Here is a 25,493-nt window from a genome sequence, read left to right as displayed (position 1 = left end):
AATAATAATAATAATAATAATAATAATAATAATAATAATAATAATAATAATAAAAGCCAGGTAGATAGATACTTTATTATAAACATCATTGCAGCCATAAGCTGAATTGCGGGATATTTACAAATTCTAATAATAACAAATCAGTAGTCTGGTGTCACACATTCAAAATGCTTTGCAAAAATACTCAATAATCTCATTGCTGGCACACCAAACAAGCCTACTTCAAACCAAATATTTTGGTTTTATCAACAGATAACTAATGTAATTTGTCCACCGTAAAGAGATCCCAAAGCTGCTGTCTCGAGCGTTACCCTTCGTCAGCGCGAATCGAAGTACTCAGTACGACAGTTTCTTTAAAAACTAATTCCCTTATCCACTTCAAAAAGGGCTTGAATTTAAACATACAGACCGTGACAGCCAGACGAAGGAATTCAGTTCATGGCTGGCAGAAACAAGAAATTAGACAAACTGGAGAGCGTTTGGCTAATACAGAATATGATTTTTCTAGAGTAAAGACATCTTTGGTATTACACCAGACTACTGATGAACTGACCAAGAACTAGTCGTTATAACATAAGACAATCAAACTTTGGAAAATCGAAGCGAAGAAGAAGAAAAAGAGTGACTCAATGATTGTTGATTATATCAGAACCCACTCGGTGAGAGATAATCTGACAAATTTATATTTTGCGGTGCGAACAAAAACACAAGAAGTTAATTGAAGTTAACCCTCCCTTTTTCTTTAATTCTGGCCTCAGGGCGGGAATTTGAACAGGTTGAGGACGTCGAAGTTTCTAACTGATGGGGGCATAATCACAAATCGTACTTGGTCTTACGATTTTCGCAGTAAATGAGGTCCAACCAGGAAGTGAAGCTTTTAGCTTTTAACCTTTTCGGGGTTTTGAGGAACGCTAGCCAGGCTCCACGGCTGTAGGGTTCCAAAGAACCCCCCACGGGGGTACAGTGACTAGCTCGAAGAAACTGCATGCTGTATCATTGCAACTGATGCAACTGTATGGTTTTTCAAGAAAAATCTATTAAAAACAATATCTATTGAAAAACAGCCAGTAATCGCTACCTGCTGGCCCTTTTGATATATAGGCATAAACTTGTATCTTAATTAAATTGTAAAATGTAGAGTACCTCGTATATAAATCATGCACTTGAGTTTGTCCACTGGCTTCCTTCCTTATTGTTAATCATTAAAGGGGAGCAGGAGTAGAAGTTAATCCCTTATCGACGTCTTGGTAACCGAAAAGTACCAAACGTCTTGCATTTGTTGAACCTTGTTGATAGAAAAAAAAAAAACCTTTCGAATACAGAAAAAGAGTTAGCTTGGAAACTGCAAAAATAAAAATGAGGATTTCCTGAAATCGCTTGGCTTACACGAGGGAAATGGAATTGGTAAACTATTCCTATCTACAACTGACGTGATATGTCCAATAACGATTTTTGAGTTCCAACTGCAACTGAATAAATCAAGATCACTTACAGACGTTTTGTTCCTGGGAAAAGCTCTAAATCATTTCATGATTGCTCATTGTAGCTACAGAGATTTATCGCCATCAAAGACTCTGTTACAGTTTGATCTCTATCCAGTAGAACCAACAATGGAAAATGCTGCCCAATGCTGAGGGCTCCTGGTTTCTACTTTTGCTTGGAGGATTTTCATGGCTTTATGTAACGACACCGCAGCATCACGGGAAGTCTTGTATTCACGGTAAAATGAAGTCATGAGTTCAGAGGCGGAGCGGTCATCAATTTTCCAAAGTGTGACAATCACGCAAGCTGCGCCAGCGGCTAGAAACGCGCGTGACAGACCTGAAATGGAAAACAAATTTTAGGAGAGTCAAACTTAGTAACCAAATCTCCATGTTGAAATTTGTTAAGGACCCGGAGCGGGGAGGAGAGGGTGACGATGGAAAAGGGGACCTTGGGTCTTTCTTTGTGTGGTAACGGGGATCGGAGTTAACTCGCACGTCCTAAGTTCGACCTCGGTTCCTTTTAAACGGCGGATATAGAAAACTGGATCTTACGGAGAACACGGAAGGGGAGGCGCATGCGGACGCCCTTGAGCATCGAACAACTATATCCATGGTGTGTAGTTTTGAAACAACTGAAGACATTATCCCATACTAATCAGTGGATTACCGAGGAAGTCTAAAGAGCTATATTAACTCACCTAGCACACCATCTCCCGTCACTTTTCCCAATCCTGTATCACAACAGCTTAGAACGACAAGTTCAGCGTTCAGTTCCATGCTCCTTACTTCCTCCGCTGTAAGAAGTCCGTTACAATCGTTCCCAGACTTCGCCAGAACAACGAGTCCCTTCATGCTAAAATCACCGTGGGAGTCTGAGTCATCAATGATAGCATGAGTTGCAAAGTGCAGAATTTTATGCCTTGGCATGGCTGCTACTACATCTTTCTTCTTGGCCTGAGCTCCTATAAACAGTTCTGAATCCCCAGAGTTAACAATCTCACTGATCATGCGCACTTCGTGTTGGGCGGAGGGAAGCTGTGGAAGCTCTGCGAAAGGCATTGTGGGATTTCCGACAGCTAGAAGACTAATGTCTAACGATTTCTTCTTTTGTGGCCTGTTACGAGAAGCGCAGGCCAGTTCAAGGAAATGGATGGCGGGGCTTGTCGAGATGACGAAATCCTCGATAACATAGCGATGCTCCGTGGTCCCTTGAAGGGCAGCAAACGGGACTTTGAGAAGGAAATCCTGAGGAATAAAAGTAATTCGCGGATTTTTGTCCGAGCGGGGAAGAAAATCCGCAATAGGTTCTATCAGGATCTTGTGAAGTTGGTTCAACATTGGTCGCCATGGTGCCAACTCAGGATCAACATGACGGTCACTAGGCACAGATGTGTCATCATTTATCTGACCATTAGGAGAGCTCCCTGAAAGGTCATAATCCAGTGCAAAATGATCTAATTTGTCTTCCTTTTCCTCGGTAAAAATTGCGTTCTTGGAACTTTCACTACTTTGAGTTTCCTTGGGAATTGAAATTGAATGATCTGTCGCGGCACCATTCATCGGAGTTTCCCCAGAAACGTCATTATCTGATAGTGAAGGATCGTGTATACATGTATATTCCAATTCGATTTGTTGTGCACTTTTCGCTGGAGTGGTCAAAGGCTCCACGATTACTGTTTCCTTTGAATGTATGCTTGAAGTATCCGTTACCATCGTACTTTTCACAGCTGAAATGGTGCTCGCAGAGGCGTCATTGTGTGTTGCTAATGGATCTTGTATACCTCCCTGCATTTTGGTTGGACAGCCACTTTGGATTGGATTAGTGGAAGCTTCAACGCTCACTGTTTCCAGTAAAAGTACACCCGAAGAATCATGATCAGTCGCGACATCATTCATCGGACAAGGACGAGTCTGCTCGGAAAAGCCATGGTTTAATGATAAAGAATTTTGAAAATCCTCGGCCATTTCCGTAATATCGGAACTTTGCAAAGAAACAGTGCAAGCTTCGACACTTACTGTTTCCTTAAGAAGTGGTTCAGAAGGAATAATCACTGCATCTTTAATACGACCAGATGTGCCATCATTACCTGTCCCTTGGTTATTAGAACTGCTCTTTGAAAGGTCACCGTTTGATTCCACAGTATCTAATTTGTCTTGTTCAATCATGATTTGGACATCAATTTGGCTTTCAATTGGAATCGTGGGAACTTCACTGCTTGATGCTTCTTTTGAATTTGCACTTAAGGGATTTGTGACGACATCACTCTTTGGACCAGGAGAAGTGTCGTCGGAAACAACATTTCTGGGTGCCAAATGATCGTGTCTATCTTTCTCCAGCTCTAACGTAGAGCTTACTGCTTGATTTGCATTTGGACCAGAGAGATCAGGGTGCTCAGAAACGTTCTTATTTAGTTCCAAAGGATCTTGTATACCTTTCTTCAGTTCTGTTTCACTTTCCATTGAAGAGGTGGCCATTCCTGTTCCGTTTGAAGTCGGGCCTGAGGGGTCAGGAACGGCATCATTAAAAGAACCAGTCGTGTTGTGCTTTGAAACGGCATTGCTTGGCGCCAGATGATGTTGTATGACAGCTTTTATTTCGGTGTGAATTGCACTTTGCATTGAGGTGATGAACCTTTCAGAGCTGACCGTTTCCTTTGAATTTCTGTCTGAGGAATCTACAATATCAACATCGATAGCACCAGGTGGCGTACTCTCAGAAATGACATTGATTGGCTCGAAAGGATATTCTGTCAGGGCGATAGCTTCTGTCATTGACGAATGAGAAGTGTTCTGCTTTAGTTCAGAAGTTACACTGAAATGTTTATGTTTGTGTTCTTCGCTATCGAAACTGTGATCATCGTCTTCAGTGTCGAAGTCAAGTTTCAAAGTAGGTCTTTCATGTATTCCTTTTTCTTTGGAGTTGAACGGAATACTACACGGAGAGTAATGACTCAGGCTGTCAGATCTCAAACCAGTCGCAAATATGTTTTCGAGTCCCTTTAACGATTCTAACACTTCCTCGTTTGCGGGGATTGCCAATTGCGCCTTTTTTTCGTTTGGCCCATTGAGAAGCCTTTCACATCTAAGAATCTTACTCAGCTCATCTGATTGGAATTGTAGACCCATCGATCGCCTAAGAGACACCACAAATTCATCATTTAACTCAACCTTTGTCTCGATCCCATCTTGGAGACGTGTTTTACTGAAATGCAAATTTCCCGTAGGCTGTAGCACCCAAGTATACACCCAGGAGAAGACTGCTCCAGTTTGATCGAATTCCTTCACCACAGAGTACAAGACGAGGGTTGTGGACAGCTTGAAGCTAACGTCTAGGAGATTTTGAAATGATTCCGTTATAAATTCTTCATTAATGCAGCTTGCCCCTGTCTCAGAGGAAGTAGAGCCACATAGACGCTTCTGAACAATTTCGGAAAGCGCCCTTCCTCGACTTGCATCTGCCAAAACAAACGCCTCTTTGTACTTGCACTGAGCTACCAACACAACTTGCAGCAGGTCATAAGCTTCAGCTTGGTTCTTTTCAAAGTTCGAAAGCTTTGACTTGTCTTCTTCTCCAAGCTGGGAGCGTATCTTCTCTAATGTTTGAAAAGCACTAAGTATCGAACCCTCCGCTTCTGGTAACTTTCCACTCAGAAAGTAATCCATGGCTAGCTGATGCTGCATGATAGCTAATCCACCGATGTCCAGTCTCCTCTCTGCATTGTCTCGGTACTTTATGTGACAAGCAATAGCATCTTCGAATTGCTCTAAGGCTCTGTAAGCAGTGCCCAAGTTACCCCACGCCATTCCTTCACCTGCAACGTTTCCGGCTTTTCGAGCTTGGTCCAGAGCAATTTGAAACAACTCCACGGCTTCCTCGTAGTACCTGTTAAGAAACAAAAGCAGTTAAAATTAAAGTTTACTATGTAAAGGCCTTTAACAAGGTAAATTATGATCACCCCCGGGTAATTATAGTCTTGATAAGAACTGTTTGTGGTGACATTAATTGACGTTTGAACAACCCGAGCGGAAGTCGAGCGAATTATGACTACGTGATCTCAGGCTGTTGACGGTGATGATGATTTCCGCTCAGGTTAACGAAAGGTCGGTAAATCCCGCCACAAAGAATCCTATCCAGGCCCCAGTTGTTCAAAGGATGGATAATTTTATCCACTGGATAGTTCGCTATCTGGAAGATAAAATTTGTGCAAGATTTTCCAGATGGTCCTATAATTTGTGAATAGAGTAGAAGCATATGTCAAATTTAACAATGGGATTGTATGGAAAACTTGCCAAAGCATTGGTTGGAGTACATTTGCTGGATAAAGTTATCCACCCTTTGAACAACTGGGGCCAGAACTACACTCTTTTCGGGTGAGTTTGATTTGCCTATTTATAATATGGCTCCTATGCTTACAGCAAGCGTTCTCTAAAGACTGTGTAAAAACAGGAAAGCCAACCATGGATGCGTCCATTTACAGCAATGCTCATGCGCTGAGAATAAATTACAGACCAAAATAAGCACATGTGTAAAATCGCAAACAAGGAGAAATGACTCGGCGAACCAATAAAAACTGCCAAAAAAAAAAATTCCGACACCCGACTTAAGAAGACACGCGGACACTATGGACGCTCTCTGTTCGTCAGAACTGGCCAATAAGACAAGTCAGTTTACATACAGAACGGCGGGTTAATAAACCCCAGTGCTTCAAATACCTTCAAAATGGTACATGTATACTATACTTTGAAAACCTTTTTTTTTTTACTTTGAATAACTTAAAGAATCAGCCTGTCAAAATCGAGCACGCCATTTACAAACTGAACGGTATATGGCCGGACAGTTTTGACAAATAGAATGCACCAAGTAATCTAGGTTGTTGATCATTTTGTACTCTAATCATGCTCTCGGTAAGAGATCGATCCTTAATCAACGCCAGTCGAGTACCCGCATTTAAACTGAATTTAACATTGAAAACTATGCGTGCTCAGAGGTTCAGCCGTCCTTTACCCCACATGGAGGCTGCAGACTGCTTGCATGACAACTATGGAATGTAAACATCACTGTTTCCTGACCTAAGGCCGATCTATCTATCTTAAGGGGTTTAATTCCGCTACTATCACATCATACCCCAATGTAGTGTAAAGTTTTCCAATCTTGTTGAATGTGATTCCCATTCGCGCAAAATCACCAACTTGTTCTGCCAACGAGTATTCGATGAACTGATACACCACTGAATTGTCGAACTCCTCGGGGTTGTAAAATTTCAAGAAGCCGATGTTACCACAAGCAATTGCCAGACCATGCATGTCTCCTCTGCTCAAGGCGATGTTGTAATGAGTCGTGTGCAGTCGCTCTGCATCTTTGTACCTGAAACGAAGACGGAGAAGTGTAGTTTGTGGTCTAGTAGTGTAGTGGCTGCGAGAGGGATATCAATAAATTATTATTATTATTATTATTATTATTATTATTATTATTATTATTATTATTATTATTATTATTTGATAATCGAACTCAATTCACAAACAGCACACAAAGCCGGAGCCTAACCAACTAGTAGTCTGCTGGTGGTTATCTGAACTGTGTTTCTTCATGTTTTGCATGTGTATATATGTTTCTTTCTGTTCTCGACCTGGACATACAAAATATCTTTTCTGTTAACTGACTACCTGGCATTTTTAACTCTAAGTTTTTTTCAGGTAAGCAGCATCCCTATTATTTCTGTGCTACATTGTAAAGGCTTTTTGTAGACTCTGGGGAAAATGAAGTTTGTTGTTGTTGTTGTTGTTGTTGTTGTTGAAGCTTTTATACCATGAATCGACTAGGAGTAATTACTACTTTGGCTTAGGTGGAATGTTCGTCCATGTTAGGGTTACCTCCGCCAGTGTTTCAACCCTATCCTAGGTAGGTGAATACATAGATATTATGTTGATTTTGTAGGGATGTTAGCATTGTGTTACAAATATTGTGTGGAGTTCCTTGTCTAAAGAAGTAACACGAAGGGAGAGAAGAGTCTTGAACTACAACCCTACGGATCGAACCTCCGACGCCATAAACACACGACCAATGCGGTGCCATAACACTTCGCTGTTTACTCAGTGGATAGCTGATGGGTTTGCCTATACGTCGAGGTCTACACGTTAAGTAGCCTAGAAGTCAATTATCATTATCTCATTTTCGATAGCTAATGTGGGCTATTAAAGATACCAGTAAATCTATCGGATATAACAGTATCACATCTAAACTATACATTAAAATAAAAAAAAGTTAAAGTTGGCTTTCTTAAGCGGCCTTTACACGGCAAACTAAAGTTGGCAAACTCGTGTTGGCGAACTTCAAAGAGTTGGCAAACTCGTGCCTTCACACGTCAAACTCGCGCGTCAAATCACAACACGCTAAATTTGCAACATGGCCGACGTAGTGCAGTGGTACTCACGAAGAGTTGCCGCTTGTGTCTTGGTCCTATTGTATGTTAATCGCCGAAGAAGAAACAGAAAGCGCTGGTAAAATAGAAGGTTTGAACGAAACCTTATATCAGTAGAAATCCCACCCTTGGAGCGTACAACGCGCTCTTCCAAGAGCTTCGCGCCTTTTAACCCCAGTTTCGCCGCTAGTTCTTCCATTTTCGTCCCACCGATCTGGACAGTTTTGAACTTCCTCGATGAATTGAAAAGTTGCACGTTCGTCTTCACATTCGTCCGCCATTTTGTGAAGTGTCATGCAATTACATGAATAGAGCGCGTGTTTTGATTGGTTGACAGTCACCAACACACGTTTGCCAACCGTTCACACGTCAAATACGAGTTTACCAACACGAAAAAGTTGATGAAAAAGTTGGCGAGAATAGAGGCAAGTTCTATTTACCAAGTTTAAGTTTACCAACTTGTTTGCCGACTGTTTTTGTGCCATTCACACACACCAACTTGAGTTTGCCAACACGAGTTTGCCAACTTTAGTTTGCCGTGTGAAGGCCGCTTTAAACCACTGAAAAAACTGTGGCCCTCAGATTCCTTACAAAAAAAAAAAAAAAGAAAAAAAAGAAAATTGGTTTAAATTATGGAAATAAGAAAACCAGAGTACCAAGGGTAAAAAAACCCTGGAACAGAACGAATCACAAATGAAATTAAACACACTGAAAGGGCAGTACCTTCCTTCAGACCTAAAAACATTTCCGAGGTCTCCGCAGCAACGCGAAACAAGCCCAGCATCCCTCAGTTGCTTCGCTAGTTCCAATGCTTCGCGGAGGTATTCTTTGGCTTTACCCCAGTCTGCCGCAGACCTGCAGGCGTTTCCGTAATTCTGGAGATAAAGAGCCCTTGTGTATTTACTCAAGCTAGATTTGTGAATCATCAGAGGGTTAAAATAAGTTTCAATTGCTTGTTTTAGCTCTCCTCGATCTAACAAGCACATTGCGAGATGTATTTTCGCGAAGGCCTCTTTGTCAAACTCCTGCACAGATGCAGCAATTTCCAAGGCTTTCTTGTACAATTCTTCTGCTGCGTGAAGTTCTTTTAGAAGACGGCGTATTGACCCTAAATTAATGCAAGCGTCAAATAATTGCTCTCCTATCAGAGATGGATCTGCTGCAAAATATAATGATCATAGTCAAAGAAAATGAGATCAGAGCTGAAATAACATTTAGTGATAATTTTATCCGCCCGCAAATAGACTGAGAAGAGCACACATAAAATACGTAGTTCCTGAAAATATTGATAACGGAAATTCCGGGGAGGGTGGGTTGGGTAGAGTGGGGGGGGGGGAGGGAGGGAAGGAATGGGGTCCTCAAAGTTAAAAAAATAATAATAATAATTATAATAAAAGAAAGTATGACGTGAAATTAGAATTTTCAGAGGGGTGGGGTGGGAGGCTTAGAAAAAATCCCTTCCGTGGGGGAGATATGGATCTTGTCTGGGAATACACAATAGAAAGGGAATACGGGCTGAGGAGGGTAGGACTCTTGTATAAAAATGATGGGTGTAATCGTCGGAGAGTTTTGAGCATATCGGCAAAAGTTTTGAGAAGCTTGTTCTGTTGGCGAGGCTCAAAATTAATTTTCACCTATTACACGGTCCTTAGAGATTTCAAATCTATTAACTTATAGTATGTAGCTCCAAGTTGTTGTCATATTTTTCGGCTCGATGCCCAAAAATGGCCGGTAATTTTAGATTTTATCACCCCTCATCCATAAATTTCCCCTCCCTTAAAAGGTAGTGGTACGATGACTACCCCCAACATTTTTACATGAGACTCTGCGGGGTCAATTCGCCGCTTGTTATAGCGTCTCTTCGCCGCCAAAACGTTTGTCCCCAAGCGAACAAAACCGCCAGCCAAGCAGGCTATCATGACACACAATTTGCACGATTTTCCTTACAGACTCTAAAATTAGCAAAGTGCCGAATGTTTCTCCAGCTGATTTGTGTTCAGTTGCGAGTCAGACTTGGTTCCATGCAGTAATTGCCGCATAATAAAGCATCAGTCTTGGCATCCATAAATTACACTGTATTACCTCTCTAAGTAGTCACCGAATCCTGCTACGAGTTTGAGATTTTTGAATAGTCAGCCAACTACTCCAAGGCCCAATACATACTAATGCGTTTTCATTTGAAAACGCATACTTTTTGATACGCTTTCGCCTATCGTCCACACTAAAACGCCAATGAAAAAGGAGACTTTCAAAAATGGTTTCAATAGTGTAGCCTTTTGAAAACGCTCCGTTTCTAGTGTGGACAGGTTGTGTGGCAGTGTTGTGTGGACAGACTTTTGAAAACAATGACGCAAAAACCGTCACCTGCTATCGGCTCCAGTCCAAATCGGAGGATCTATTCAAGATGGTGGACGGTTCTGTGATGTTAACACATGCGCAATCCCAGGTCCCAGTCGTTTTCATCGTTTTTGAGCGTTTTAGTGTCAGGATAGGTGAAAACGATGCGAAAAAGCTAGTGTGGATGAAAATATTTTGCTTTGCTTTTGAAAACGCATTAGTAGCTATCAGTGTGGATAGGGCCTTTCAAGTGAGGTAACCGGAAGCAGAATGTCATAACCGGAAGTACGAAAAATCCCACTTCATATTAAACTAGAGAAGGCCGAAAACTGAACTTATCCCACCTATGATTCCTTCAGTAGTCGCTTTTCGACTCGTACTATCCAGCGAAGACTCCATGGTTTCGTTGAATAAATTCTTAGCTGTTTCTAAAGCGGCATTCCAGGGCCCGGTTGCGATCTGCACGTGAAAGAACTTGTTCATAACTGCGAATTTCTGTCCCTTGTTTTCGGTTATTCCCAGAAGATACTCCCAAATAAGAGACGCTGTTGGCAGGCTTCTGTTGGTGTACTCCTGTGCTATTCTGAAGGTGCGAGCAAACGAAAATTCTTCCGGTTTCGATTTGATATTATCGAGAACATTTTGTGGAGGTGTGTGTAGCTTTCCTCGTAGTTCATCGAGTCCTTTTGTCGCGAGATCTTGGTGTTCTGGGGCTAAATATTCCATGTCTGAGACAATAAGCCCCGTAAATTCCTTACAACAACATAAAATTTCGGAATAATCGAATGCTTCAGCAATCTTGTCCTTTCTTCGAAAACCGGATATGTTTGATAGCGCGGCTCAGCTGGAACTCTGGGATGTTTGCTTGAGAGGAGACTGGAACCGTTTCCACTTCCAAGATGGCGAACCGCACGGTGTCCGATGCGAAAACGGTAAAGGGAACCAATCCTCAATACCTTGTGGAGAAAATCATAAGATCGCGTATTTACGAGAATAAATATTGGAAGGAGCAATGTTTTGCGCTTTCAGGTGAGGTTTTTGAGCGTGCCGTTGTTACAAAGTTAATTATTCTGGAATGTGTTAAACGTTGTGAACAGATCAAACTCTCCACAGTCAAGCTTACTTTTTGAGCTTCAGTTTATATAAGCTTAAGCTTACAGTATACATTTACCATGATAAATTAACGGCGGTTCAATTAGCTAGAAGAACGTACGTATTGTAATGTGAGCTTGTTGGTCTCGTTGGTAGATGATTTTCAGTTTAAATTGAAAGTGACCCTGCATTCTATAGTTTGGCTTACAAGGAGGCATTTACCGCAGTCACCTGCCTTCTTAGATGTTTTATTGGAGCAACTATTGAATACAGGGCCACTGTTTACTGTATACCAAACGAGCTGGCTGTTTTTTTTCTCGGCAGTGGAATGAAGAACAAGGAGTAATTGATGTATTCCCTAAGGTCAATGTGTTTGGTGGCTCGTTTGGCTCCGCAGTGGAGTAAAGAACGAGGAATAATAATTATTGATATGTTCCCTAAAGTGTTGGGTCAGTGTGTTTGGTGCCTTGTTTGCCTTGTTTGGTTCGACAGTGGAATAAAGAACAAGGAATAATAATTATTGATGTGTTTGCTAAAGTGTTGGGGTTATGCAAATGAGCTTATGAGTCGGTCTCTCATATAAACTAAAGAGCAAACGAGCTAGCTCATTTGCTATACGGTAAAAAGTGACCCTGTATTCTATAGTTTAGCCATTTTATTTTTGAGGGGATTTTTTGTTTTGAGTTGTTTGGTTGTACATGTACAGTGTATCATGAATATCAGGGTCGTTATATTTCACCGGGTAATTTTTCCCTCTCTTCCAATAATTCAGCGGAACTGTTGGTTGACAAAGCTATGGAGTTGGATCATGTTGGAGGTACATTTGGAGGAAACATCAAGCCAACACCTTTCCTTTGCTTGGTGTTGAAAATGTTACAAATTCAACCTGAAAAGGAAATTGTCGTGGAGTTTATCAAGAACGAGGATTACAAGTAAGGTCTTAAGTAGCATCAACCTCATGTAGTACTAGTCAAAAGTAAGTTGACAGTCTCAATTCAATTCTCAAGACAATTGAGTATCAAGAATTAAGACTCAATTCACTTGAAAGTTGGCTTGATTCTTAGTACTCGATTCTTGGGAGAATTGCCAAACCCAAACGTCCCTAGAAGCCTAGAATTCTACCATTCTACTGAGCCAAAAATGCAAAAGAACTTTCTTGCATTGTTGCATTACAGAAGGATAAGTTTGCTTTGCTAGTTGAACAATTTGTCAGTTATTTTCATTGTTCTCTTGGCCTATATAGACTCCATTACTGACTCACAATAATAGTTTCTTGCAAGAATTGATTGATGAGGATTGGGTCAAGAATCAACACTTGAAAGAGACTTTCAACTTACAAAATTGACCATTACTGTTGTCTGTAATGTGTATATTCTTAATTCAAGGTCCCAATGGTTCAAAACAAGGTTACAGGAACTATGTTTGCAGTGAAATTTTGAAAATCCCAGAGTCACACTTTCCTGAAAGTAAACCTAAGAACATTGCCCAGTTTTGTCAAACCTTACTGTACTTAAGTGCACTGAAACTATTTGGCTCTGATCAGGAGGGAAATGGATTGCATTGTGAAATATTGGGCAACATTTTCAAGGCCTTCTGCTGTTTCACAAAAAAACAAAAAATCAATAGTTGAAAATGTATTTTATTATTAAAGTTTCTTTGCCCTTCAAGTATTCATTACATAACTATTAAATTTTTGCTCATGAAGAGATGGATTACCCTGCAAATGCAGCTGCCTCTTATCTCATCCCGCCGTTAGGGGCCTACAGTACAATGTGCCTCGCGAATGCCAATAGCAGCAGGGAACAATGAGCTCTACGCATTGCGCTGTACACACAGGCTTGAAGAAGGATGTATTAAAATTAATTTTCTTGCCCTCCCTTGCAACCTTTTCTATGTCAAATATACATAAGAAACATACCTACTTTAATTCATGCAGATTTATGTTTTGACACATTAATCTACTGTAGATATTTCGTGAATGATCAAAGTTACCTTGTTGGGTGGAGATCAAGCTACCTGAACGGTGCAGGGTGGGGTAAAGGTGCTTGGTTAGAGATACTCTGTGGCTGCCTTGTATTTTGTTGTGAACACTTTTTTTCTATCAGTGTAATCAGATCTGTTTTATTCTGTAGATATGTGCGAGCCCTTGGAGCCATGTACATGAGGCTTGTGGGTACATCAATGGACTGTTATAACTACCTGGAGCCACTTTATAATGACTACAGAAAGATCAGAAGGAAAAATAAGATGGGAAGTAAGTTGGATTATTCCTAGTGCATTACAAGCATTAATAGTTAATAGCAGATCTATGTACATGTACATGTGTGTCTGTATGCTGTATTAACCTGTTTCCAAATTTTCAGCCCTACAGAATTGTACATGTAGTTAGTAGTACATCTTTGATTAATCTCCATACGGAAAAGAAAAAAAAATGTTCTATGCATTTATTGATTATATGAAGAATCAAGCATACCATCAGTTCTAAAGTTAACACAACTTTCATTTCACCATGTACAGTGTAGCTACTGTAGCTGGCTTTATGGCTTTCAGCTCTTGATGACAGCTCCATGTACTGTACCTGTGGTGAATGGTTGTGCTTGAAAATATTAAATTGCATCACCAGATGCAAAGGTTTCTACTGACTAGTATGGCATTGTTGAAAATATCATAAAAGAAAAGTGCGGTTCAATGACTTTTTTTTCAATGGGCACACTTTCATTAGCAATAACGTTTGTTAAACAACACTACTCAAAAACTTTTATTTTTTTATAAACCCAGTCACTGTTAAAGCTTTCATCCAGGCTCAAAAGTTGAAATATCTTGCACAGCATAATAATATGATGCAGTACATGTACCAAAGGGAGGTAATAAGTAGTACCTTTTATTTGAATGATAGTAAACAACCAAAAGCTTGCAAAGCAGGATATGTACATTTAGTATATACTACACTTTTTGTCTAGTGAATAGTGCTTTTCATGCCTGCTGATTGGCATAACCATGGCGAAAAGGGAAGCCGTCTTATTTCTCTTCAGTTGCTTGGAGGTGAATAGTACTTGGCTTATCAAATCCGAGCTAAGCTATATTTCACTTTAAGAGGAAATTATTTCGAAAAACGAGGCCGCTGTTACACAAAAAAAATGCATAAATGACAACAAATTTTGGTTTGATGGCATTAAATGGTAAGTTATTTAATCTTTCCAACCTTATAATTCTAAGGCAAAAAATGGAAATTGATTCCTTCGTTTACAAAAACTGTCGAGCATTGTAATTACAATGAAAACAATGAAACTTCTAAAATTTTACTCTATTGTTTCAACAACAAGACGAATTTCACACAACAATTATTGAAGAAATGACTTCGGAACATCTAAACAAGTACCCCCAAAAGTTTTATTTGTCCACAAGAAAACGAGATTGAACTCTCTACAATAAGAAATCACTTACCAGGCGGCACGCGAGATTTTGAAATTTCCGACTACTTGTTATTAAAAATAAAGTAATTTTCTGGTCCGCTAGTTATTCAGCTTGTGTGGTATATACTAAAACAATTATTCACCTCAGTGTCAGCAAATGTGATGGATATTTACCTTGATCACTTTTCACCTACACTTTGGTGAATAATTGTGAATAATAATTGGTGAATAACTGCCTGATGTCATGAAACAGAAAGGTGTTAGTCATAGTGGTTTGAATTGGTACAGTGTAGCTCAAAATTATTCATGTGTGACAATTCAGGGGTTTCATTTCAGGCCGGACACCGGATGCAACATCAGGTTGTTTGCCATGTACTGTAACGTCAGATAGTTCACACCCGGTTCATACGGTAGTTCACACACCAAATAATAGTTTTCTTAAGAGTGAAAATCGGTTTGTTTTTCATTTATTTAATCAAAGACAGAGTTGACTATTTGGCTCACTTATGTGACGCATTCGGTTGGAATTGATTGGAATTCATTTTGGAATCTACAGTGTACTAAAAAAAAAAAAAACTGTGTACAGACTGTTAATTACAATTGCCAAATCAAATATTTCATTTGTTGTGAGCGTTTATTAATGCCCTAAAAGACCTTCCTGGTTAACCAATTCCGGTTAAGGGGACGCAGGAAATTGTATTTTAGCTAGTCCTATTTAAAAAATGGTCTGGGGGAACATGTCCCCATACCCCCTAAAAGTTCCTCCCTCTGGCCCTCAATGTTTGCACCTGTGCCGCTCAAGTCGGAAGTCCACCTGTTTAACCTCTGAATCCAGTAGGTTGAAATGCTACCAAAAACCCTGTGCAGTGTATATGTGAGTGAGTTTTTGTCTCACGATTTTGTCACATGGTGTGGATCGTGATGTTTTGACCATTATACATGTACGGCTGGTCTGTATCAGGCGACGCTGTCAATTGTCTGTGTATCAAATAGACCGTGGTTGATTGTGCAATTGTCTAAGACCAAACAGCACAACAGCCAATAAAAATTATGGTACCACAGCACACCTGTGAGGGAGCAGCGTTTAGTCTGAACAACAAGGATCAAAATCGTCCAATTACTAACAACGAAAACAAGGATCAAAATGCGCAAAATGCAAAATGGTACTTAACTGCATGTACTTCAAATAATGAAGCAGCAAGTCAACACCATCATCTAATTTGAAAGCCAGGGTCCAGTTGTTCAAAGCCTGATTAAGCTAATCCTGGATTAACGTGAAGTTTGATTCTAGTTTAATCACTGATCATTGAAGATTCTTCCAAAAGATTTTTGTGCCTTAGTTTTGACTTAGAGCTTTCTCTAACAATTATTTTGCTTAAAGCTACATGTAGCCTTTAAAATCATTTTCAGCGAGCAAGATGAATACCTCGGTTAACTTTTAACCAGGGATTACCATTAATCGGCTTTCAAACAACCGGAACCAGTAGTATACATGTGTAGCCGTTGAAATTTCACAATCCACACTTACATGTACATGTATGTGACACAATCGCAAGAAAAACTATTACTTTATTGGGCATCATAATGCTTCTATTTTGAGCTATTAAATGAAGGGGTGCATAGAGAAAAGCCCTAAGTGACATCTGATTGACTACTTCATTCTCCTAGCAAATTGCCTTGTTCTTCGTTTCATGAACAAAGGAGAATTTGACATGAGATCAAGAGTCACTTAAGGCTTTTAATTCCACAGAACCCTTCAAATGTGTACATGTATCTTTGGATCAAAATCTACATGTATGAGCACCTTCGTAATATGCAAGCAGCTTTAGGGTGTGAGAAGAGATTTTTAAGCCTCCATAAATTTATTTCTAACATTTTTTTTTTCTTTTTTATTGATAAAGAAATGGAACTCTCCCACATGGATGAATTTATTGATGAACTTCTGAGAGAAGAAAGAGCCTGTGATGTGATATTGCCACGTATTCAGGTTTTAAAAAAAGGCTGGATCTTACAGCTTTTGTAAACCAAGTCTGCAAGTAAGCTCTTGGGAAGGGGTGTGGGGGGAGAGAAAGCACCTTCTCCCCCCCTCCCCCCCTCCCCCCCTCCCGATAGCTTGCACACAGGCTAGCTTTTGCAAATAAAGGAGTTACATTTGGCACTTTTTTTCCTGTAAATTTGCTGTAAACCAATCAAAAATAGAATAAACTCATGTACACCAAGTACATGTAGGATCTCAGAGTGGCATATCCAGAGAGTAGCTTTCATCCCCTGTTAACAATTCAGTTGGAATCAGGATTTGGTGTTGTTGTTGTTTAGTGGAGGAAGGAAAACTAGTAAATCCAGGGGGAAAAAATAAAACATATTGGAACAAGGATGAGGGCCAACAACAAACAGCTCACTCATGACCTAAATTCCGAGAATTGAACCTCGACATTATTGGGAGAGGGTAAATGTTCTCGCCACTGCGCCATCAGTACTCCCTGCTTTATTGACATTGGTCATCATCATTCATACACCGTAGAACAGCTTCAACTCAAGTCCCTTTGGCTGTAACACAATTAGCACCCCAGGAATGCTTTTGGGATTGTTGTGTTAGCCACATTGTGCATGACAATAAAATTAATATATTGTGCATGAAAGTTTGTGGTGTTGTATTAAATGTAACCCTTTAAGTTGCGCTAAAGAATTGTTTTCTCAGACTCACACATTGGAATCAATGTTTGCAGAGCTTCATGCGTTGCATCTCCTTCATGAATTTCAAGAGAAAAAATGACTAACTGTTTTGCAATCTAAAATGTGGGAGCCTTTGATTGTTACTTTAAGACAACTTTCTAGTTTCAAAGAGGTAAACTGGGTGATGTGTTTGGTCAGTCTGTTTGTTAAATCTTAATGGGTGCTAAGACATCCATATTTACAACTGTACTACAAAAATAGTGAAAATGCAAGTGAGATTTTATTTCATTTGTGTTTATAACATAGGCAGTTCTCTGTTTTGTCAATCGATGTTTGCATTGAGACTAACAGAACCTTTTTTTTCCAATTTCAGAAACGGCATTTGCTTGAAAACTCTAATCAACTCGATCCAAGGGTAAGAAATGAATATACAATATTTTAATATTAATTATTTTAGTTATTTTTTTTTCTTTACGTATCGCTGTATCATGAAACAAGAAGTGAAATTCTCTAAAGCAAGTATCACTATTCCCTTATTATTTATTTTGCTTCGACCGGGAAAACCGTGAACACCTAAAATACATGTATGTCAGGAATGCTTATTGTTTTTAAGCCAATCATGTTTGAGGACTTCACGCGCCAAAACCGCAAACTGAATAACCGTTATTAGAATCGAAAAGGTCAAATTTTGCTTAAAATGATGTTGCAAGGTAAGAGAGGACATTTCCTTGACTAGAAAAATCGTTTTTCCCTAGTTTTGTTTCAAGTTGTCTATTTTACTCGCAAAACTCGCTTTTACGCAAACATTCTGAACTTTGGTATAGAGCTACAGTAACGTAAGCACTAAAAAAACTGCGAGCGAAAAAGTCTTCCTATTATATTTTCCTCTCTTGATTTGACCTAGTCCATTGATTCTTTGAGATCGACAATTTCCGTACTGTTTCTTTTAAATGAGTAGTCTCAGCTTAAACGACCAGAATTAGCTCAAAATTAAATCAATTACCGGAAAATCTAAACCCGACACAATTCTTGCCGCGCAAACAACAGTAAACACTCTGCGGTTTGGCGAGTGAATTTCGGATGTGTGATTGGACAGAAATAATATTACTGACATATTTCAGGTGTTCACAATTTTCCCGGTCGCACTGTAATTACAATTATGTTATGAGATATGGACTGTTAAAACAGACTACAGAGGTTAATGAGAATGACAGCACCTACCTGCCTCGACTTGCTTTAGCTATTTGCCTCGACTAGCTTTAGCTATTTGCGGGTGGGTATATAATTAAGTTGTAACTCTCTTTTTATATAAAGTGTTGTTGTTGTTGTTGTTGTTGTTATAACAGCAAAGTAGCCTTCGAACGCAGACGTATTTCCGGCTTTCGCTTCTCTCTGCCGAAAAATAACGGAAATACGTCTGCGTTCACAGGCTAACAGTACAGCAGCTCTGTCTGTATTCATATATACAAGACTCATCACTTTTAGAGTACCTTGCTAATAGACAAATCCCTGACTTTGTTTTCACACAGCGGAGCCTTCTTGATGACGATTTAGAGGACATGGAATCGGAGTCAGAAGAGGAAGAGGAGAGACAGGTATGACATGTTCATAGTTTTACACTTCATCACCAAGCCACAGCACTGCTGAAAGTTGTGTTCACACTAGATCACTAAGAGGTCTTTAACGTGGAAGGGGTATGACCCTCTGAGAAGGGTTGTGCTCATCTGTTTCGTTTACATGAAAGACAGGGTCCCTTATTTGTATCTTGTTGCTATGGTTACGTTTCCAAGCATTGCCAACTTTGTAATAATCAAGTCAGGTGTTCACGACAATCATACAGTTTTTTTATAAGCAAGGAAAAGGATGAGAATAGTTTCTATGTAACTGTTCTAGGCTTGCAAAGATCAGATGCACCACTGAAATTGGAGTTTTCTTGGATCAGTTACTTGCAACTAAATCAAAATCTTTGCGGAGTGACTGGCGAGTCCAGTGGTGTCGGCTCTGCGGTCGATCTGTTGAGACTATGTACTCTGAATTGCTACATACACGTGGTACTATTTGGCTTTTAATTTTCCCAGCGATTTCGGTCACAAGCGCGGACCAGTTGGGTGGGAACGCGTATGGGTTGTTCCAAAAAGACATAATTTATTAGACACGGATGCTAAAGAATAAAAGAAACTATTCAAGTTACCATAATGCTGTCAACAAAGGCACTAGGAACGAAAATAACAAACATAATTAGATAGCCCGAGGGTATCTTAGGGGTGGCCTTTTTCTTGTAGGAGGAGCTGTGTTTTGACCCTTTAGGGAGGGGTGAAGACACTCCACCTAGGTTGCGCCCGCCGTTACAAACCAGATAGATAGATTATTTAAAAATCACTAAAAATTCATGAATTGGAAACTTTTGACACTAGGAAAAGGATTTTAAGAAAAAAAATTGGAGAGATGTAGCTGTGTCAGAAAGCGTCCAGTCGTGTTTTGAACTTTCCAAACATTTCCCTGTATTGTTTTCCCGCGAACTATTTTTGGTAGCTAGCACAGCTGCATTCCTCAGTTATTTTCTGTAAAATCCTTTTCCTAGTACCTAAAGTTCCCAATTCATGAATTTTTCAGAAGCGATGTTTTATGAAAATTATTTGGCATCGGATTTCCATACAAACACTGTTATTTCAAGACGTGTTTGCATACTCGTCAAAATGGCGTCGAAAACCATGATAGGGCCTATTAAAGTACGGTAAACTATTTATACAGAGGTTAAAGAGGTAAAATACGCTAAATAAAGAGATTTAGTACACCTTGAAACATTTTTCAGTTGGTCTATTGTGTGTATTTAATTTGTCTTGTTTTACGTAGTCTCCTCGTCGCCGCAGCAGAAGTCGCAGTCATTCACCGAAACGAGGCCACCGAGATTACGACAAATCACGAAAACGCAGCCGATCGCCCGCGCACCACAGGTACAGCGGTAGATAGTATGCTCTAGTCTTTGATTAGGGAAGAGGTCAAAACTATTATACTCGACCAAACCAAATCAAAAGATAGACTGCTCCCCCACTCCCACCCCCTTCTCCTCAACATCAAGATGGTGTCTTTATTGCATAGCCACCCCGCTATCCAGCAGTAAAAGATGACAGTGAGATTCAAACCTCACTCTTCTTGTTTGTCTAGCAATGCTGACTCTTTCTTGCCAGCTAAATGTTTCTGTGTCAACTCAAATTTTAAGGTCATTGAGAGTTTGTCGGTAATGTTCATGAGATAGGTGGTATCGCTTCGATAACCCCCTCCCCCCACCCCAAACAAGGTGAGTCCTGTTCGGGCAAACCTGTTATAACCAGTTCCCTTATTTATTCTTGTTTTCATTTCCGGAAGGCGTGAGTCACTCTTTATACTTGAAAAGTTTGTCTGGCTTAGGCGTCAGTTTGGAGGTCGAAGTGGATACCTGCCGCTCATGTCGTGGGAGCGAAAGCCGACAGGGCAAAGTAGCGTTATTTACTTTCTTATTTGCATTTCATTTTGTTTGTTTTATTAACAGACGCAGTCGTTCTAGATCTCCCCGTCGTCGGCGACGCAGGTACGTTACTGTCTATTTACATATACACCAAGCCTCGAATTTTTAATAATAGACCGTTCTCCAAAATGGCGGCAACGGATTTGAATGAGTTAAAATTGAACTGAATGAAAAACTGATACCAGCACTGGAAAGAGCAAATTTACTTTAGTAACCTTGCAAAGTTTCAACATATTAGGTATTCTATCAGCTTAGGAAATGGAAGATGAAATTTGACAAATTTACAGACGTTTGTTGACTGGGGGTATACGTCATACGCCCAGTCATACAAAGGTTTGTAAATTTTTCATTTTTCAACTTACATTTTCTCAGCTGATATTACACCTTATATGCTGAAACTTTGCAGGGTTACTAAAATAAAAGTGCTCTTTTTAGTGCTGGTATGCGTTTTCAATTTTAACTTTTTTGAATTTTCGGCCGCCATTTTGGAGAAGGGTCTATTCCATTGTTTACTGTCTCTCGTTAAGCCGCGGCCACACGAGCGATTTTTTGGTCGCGCAGGTGATGCGATTTTTTCAAATTTTGTCGCGTCGCCAGCGCGAGAGGGTGGCTACACGAGTGACAAATTCTAGCGAGTGTTTGGCGACAAATTGAAAGCCGCGTGAATCGCATACTTCAAGAGACCTGGCGCTATAAACAGACCGAAGGCGGACGGCCCTTTTGGACCGTCCGAAGCGAAGCGAGGATATTGTTTTTCGCCTTTTTGCATTTTCTTCTTGACGATAAAAAGCAAACGAAGGAAGAAGAAAATTAAGAAAAGTTCAGGGTGGGTCCGTTCGTGGCTCGCAAAGAGAAAGGAACAAGGATTTTACCGTCAACTTCTGGCGGAAATTTCAGTCGTTGATATCCCGGCGTTTCCCGAGCTATTGCGGATGGCGAGGCTTAGTTGCAGGGTGGCTACGCGGGCGCTATCTCTACGATTTTGTCGCAAAAATTTCAATTCTGGCGACTTTTTTCTTGCGATTTTTTCACCTGTCGCGTTGCAAGTTCGAGGGTGGCTTCACGTGCGATTTTCATCTCGCGCTGGCGACGCGACAAAATTTGAAAAATCACATCACCTGCGCGAGCAAAAAATCGCTCGTGTGGCCGCGGCGTTAGCCCAAGCACTGAAGAACATATCTTGTCGGAAACAGCTACATCGTGTGGCCAATCTCAGTGTTTATTCTAGAAATTAGCGTTGTTTGCGGGCCCAGTAGGCTAAGAAGTTGACTGCAAAGCGGAAGTGTTATACTGATGCTATTGTTTGTTTCCTTTCCCCAGTGCTTCACCGCATAAGAGACGTGGACACAGGAGCCGAAGTCGCTCGCCGCATCGCCGCCATTCCAGGTCGCGTTCTCGGTCTCGTTCGCCGCATCGTCGGCGTCACCGATCAAAGTCGAAGTCTCGATCGAAGTCTCCCGAGAGGTCGTCGAAGAAGTCGAAGAAATCCGAGAAATCTGACAAGAAAAAGGAGAAAGAAAGCGAGAGCTCTGGGCTGAGCAAGGAAGAGCTGGAAATCAAAGAGGCCAATGAACTCAGGGCTAAACTCGGCCTCAAGCCATTAAAACCTTGAAAAGCGTTGGAATAAAGCTACGAATAATAGATAGATAAGTTGATACCAGAGCGACTCTGTTCGTAGCAGAAATTTGCGTTTTTGTTGGGTTGACTTTGAACAGATCACTGGACGGAATCATCTCAAAAATGCTGGGATGAATTCGTGTTAACTGTCTGGCCGACTTTTTGTTCTCTTTAACTTGCCTGGTTTACCAGGATTTTTCAACCTGGGATGAAATCTTCCCTAATGGTCTGCACATCACCGTCACCCAGTTGTCAAAAAGATGACCAAGCAACGGAGGCAAACCCGTCTTGAGATGTTATGACGCCGTCTTCCAAACCACCCTTAAACTGTTGTAATACTTTTTACGTAGTTTAACCTCTTTGACCTAACACTTTCGCTAGAAACCACCTCCCAGCACCTTCATTAGAATCTACCGACGAATTTTTCCATTGCCTTCAAACCTGGTCATTTGTAAGACATTGTGTTCATTTTTGTTTTCTTTAATTTTGAGCTAACTTGTCTCATTTTCAGCCCCGTGCTGTGAAACCTGCAACGTTGGCCGGTTCGGACGAGTGTGCAGATTGTAGCCGAATTTTCTTCGCTTCGACTGTAACACTGTTTACAGCTGTAACATATTTCTTTTTTTTTTTTTAATGACCAAGCTGACTTTGCTTTTATCTTATTCTTATGTACTATAACGAGACTCAACGTTTTGGCAACTTATAAGAAGTAGATCCCTGTGAAAATAAAGCGAACTTCTTGCCATCATTTCCCGCGTGTATGTATGAACACATGTAAGTGGCTCTCGTCGCCCAAACTGGAGTGAAAATGTAAAAGTTGTCCGTTCAAATCTCAACTTTGTTTCGTGTTAGAATTTCTTACAAATTTTAAGACGGTTACTGGGGGAGCATGAATGGCGCAGTGGTGAGAGCACCCCCACCCCCTCCCCCCACCAGTGAGTTTGTGGGCGTGAGTTTACTGTTGGTTTTCGTCCTTGCTCCGAGAGGTTTTTCTCCGGGTACTCCGGTTTTCCCCTCTACCTTAAAAACCAACATTTCTAAATTCCAATTCGATCTGGAAAGTATCCCCAATCAGTGCTCTGCGCTAACTACATCGACCCTTAGAGTGATTTATGACTTTAATTTTAGGCCTTGCGATATTTTAAGCAAGAAACAAAACCTCGTTTGTTTGGATATTTGTCGTCACGATGTGTAAGGAAATTGTCTCAATCGATGCATCTATATGGATCAAGTTTCATTACAACATAGTACAATATTGTGCCCTGGTTATAGTTATCCATGAAATATAAATAAGGTATGGGGAATCGCTCTGGCTTGAGACAAGCCCAAACCAGACGAAGAGTCCAAAAAAACCCGGAATCGTCGTTGGGTGGGAGGGCGGGTCGCTAGATCTAATCCAAACGGTGGCCTAGAGTAGATAAGAGTGCAAGGGGTGGACCCAACGTAGTTCTTTGTATATTCATAATTTACATATCCCCAGGGTATATTATTAATGTATGCAAATGAGTGCAAGGCCAGTAAATTCGTGTAATCAAGTTCAATTTTGCGAGCGTGCTTCATATTGCCATTGTGCACGCTGATGACGTCAGCAAACAAGAAAAATTTCTCCGTGAGTGACTTCGACATTTTGCATTCAAAAACTAGGAAAAACTTTAGCAAAAGGTTTAACTAAAAATGGCAATAAGTGAGCAAGCTGATGAAGAAGATCTGCCTACTTCTTCTTTGGGATTGGAGATTTTAACTCCAGAAGAATAAAAAAAACTAAACAAAAGGAAAAAAGAGAACAAACAAGGCCCGCAGTTTCTTTCCAACAGCCCACCGTATTGTTATCGACTGTCCTTGTGTTCCAGTGACGAAAAGGTTTTTTTCACCCGGCCACAGGGTTTTGGCCCAGCTCGCGTATAAAAGTACTTACAGTTGTAATATACAGTTTGTATACTGACAACCGATACATTTCTTTCTGATACCCGAAATCAATCAATCATTTTTAATAATAATAATAATAATAATAATAATAATAATAATAATAATAATAATAATAATGATGATGATGAACGATAACGAACACTGACAAAGAGCTGTCCTTCCTTATTGAGCGCTGCCAGAAATGTATTATCTGCCAGAACGCAAATATAGTTAATAAGTTCTATGAATACTTATAAACTGTTTGAATGTAATGAAAATGATTGAGCGTAAAATAACAAGCCAAGACCCGTGTCCGCAAGTTATGGAAATAATTCATGAAAACAAACATGAAATCTTCAATAATAATAATAATAATTCATTGAACTCTCTTGCAGTAACTTACTGAATTAACGAGCATTAACTGGTAGTCCAGGCTCTAGAAGCGTTTCAGTGACCTTTGGGATCGGTAACGCCACGTTGTAATTTAAATATCACGATGAGTTGCGTAAATTCCGATATCTGTTGAATTTTCGCCTTGTTCTGGGGGAGGTGGAGTGATGGGGAGCTTTGACACACCAAATCTAAGAAATACTAAAAACTATGATGGCAATAAAATTGAAGCCAAGGAACTGGACCGAAAAGGCAAATTTTGGGTTAAAAAAAAAATTGTACCCCTAACCCCACCTCCCCCCCCCCCCCCCCGGCTTCTTCTGCTGCCATGCTTCTGTCTAATGCTTTTCTTTTTCTATTTGCTTTCATTATCTTTACTCGTTTTGCAGGACCTTTAGAAACTTCAGTGCTTTGACAAAGTCAATACGATTTTCATTCACACTCAACACGTGTTTCAGTTTATAATGCACTACATTTTTTATCAGCACTTTTCATTTATATATTAGCATTTGTCATTACTTAAGCTATGCATTACATTTATCTTTGCTTGTTAATTTTAAACGTGCCGTAGCCGTCAGAAATCACAATCGTGGTTTTCTCTTCTTTTGCTAAGATTTCTTAAAAAGAAAAAAAAAAAAAAAAATCAATAAATGCCATC

The 25,493-nt window shown here is 40.2% G+C and overlaps 2 protein-coding genes across 4 annotated transcripts; one reads left to right on the top strand and one right to left on the bottom strand.

Annotated features, from left to right (window-relative positions):
• Positions 1 to 55: 55 nt before the first annotated feature.
• LOC146454906 (uncharacterized) lies at positions 56 to 11,056 on the bottom strand. 2 transcript variants are annotated; one of them, XM_085094896.1, is made up of 5 exons: positions 10,585 to 11,056; positions 8,627 to 9,062; positions 6,610 to 6,849; positions 2,183 to 5,367; positions 56 to 1,821 (listed from the first exon to the last, which is right to left on the bottom strand). In XM_085094896.1, the coding sequence occupies exons 1-5, from the start codon at positions 10,964 to 10,966 to the stop codon at positions 1,592 to 1,594; spliced, it is 4,473 nt and encodes a 1,490-aa protein (XP_084951022.1). In that variant the 5' UTR covers positions 10,967 to 11,056; the 3' UTR covers positions 56 to 1,591. The 2 variants fall into 2 exon arrangements, with proteins under 2 accessions (XP_084951022.1, XP_084951023.1); XM_085094897.1 differs by having other exon boundaries at positions 8,627 to 9,059.
• A 53-nt stretch (positions 11,057 to 11,109) lies between these two features.
• Positions 11,110 to 23,288, top strand: LOC146454905 (pre-mRNA-splicing factor 38A-like). Of its 2 annotated transcripts, none has more exons than XM_085094899.1 (9): positions 11,110 to 11,269; positions 12,105 to 12,264; positions 13,465 to 13,586; positions 16,647 to 16,732; positions 17,792 to 17,833; positions 18,948 to 19,013; positions 20,272 to 20,372; positions 20,948 to 20,986; positions 22,244 to 23,288. In XM_085094899.1, exons 1-9 carry the CDS (start codon positions 11,140 to 11,142, stop codon positions 22,533 to 22,535), a joined length of 1,038 nt encoding a protein of 345 aa, XP_084951025.1. In that variant the 5' UTR covers positions 11,110 to 11,139; the 3' UTR covers positions 22,536 to 23,288. The 2 variants fall into 2 exon arrangements, with proteins under 2 accessions (XP_084951025.1, XP_084951024.1); XM_085094898.1 differs by having other exon boundaries at positions 20,945 to 20,986.
• The last annotated feature ends 2,205 nt before the right edge of the window (positions 23,289 to 25,493 follow it).

The sequence above is a fragment of the Pavona decussata genome, unplaced genomic scaffold, assembly GCF_977016875.1.
Source record: "Pavona decussata unplaced genomic scaffold, jaPavDecu1.1 SCAFFOLD_297, whole genome shotgun sequence".
NCBI lineage: Eukaryota > Metazoa > Cnidaria > Anthozoa > Scleractinia > Agariciidae > Pavona > Pavona decussata.
This window is presented reverse-complemented; position numbering and strand designations above follow the sequence as displayed.

What these genes read in the sequence shown, in the direction of transcription:
- LOC146454906 (XM_085094896.1), bottom strand. Translation starts at nt 10,966, where the DNA reads ATGGAATATTTAGCCCCAGAACACCAAGATCTCGCGACAAAAGGACTC. An exon ending in GACTACTGAAGGAATCATAG is followed by an intron (nt 9,063 to 10,584) that starts GTGGGATAAGTT and finishes TATATTTTGCAG; the next exon opens with CAGATCCATCTCTGATAGGA. An exon ending in AAACTTTACACTACATTGGG is followed by an intron (nt 5,368 to 6,609) that starts GTATGATGTGAT and finishes GTTTCTTAACAG; the next exon opens with GTACTACGAGGAAGCCGTGG.
- LOC146454905 (XM_085094898.1), top strand. Translation starts at nt 11,140, where the DNA reads ATGGCGAACCGCACGGTGTCCGATGCGAAAACGGTAAAGGGAACCAAT. An exon ending in GCAATGTTTTGCGCTTTCAG is followed by an intron (nt 11,270 to 12,104) that starts GTGAGGTTTTTG and finishes CCAATAATTCAG; the next exon opens with CGGAACTGTTGGTTGACAAA. An exon ending in CCCCGTCGTCGGCGACGCAG is followed by an intron (nt 20,987 to 22,243) that starts GTACGTTACTGT and finishes TCCTTTCCCCAG; the next exon opens with TGCTTCACCGCATAAGAGAC.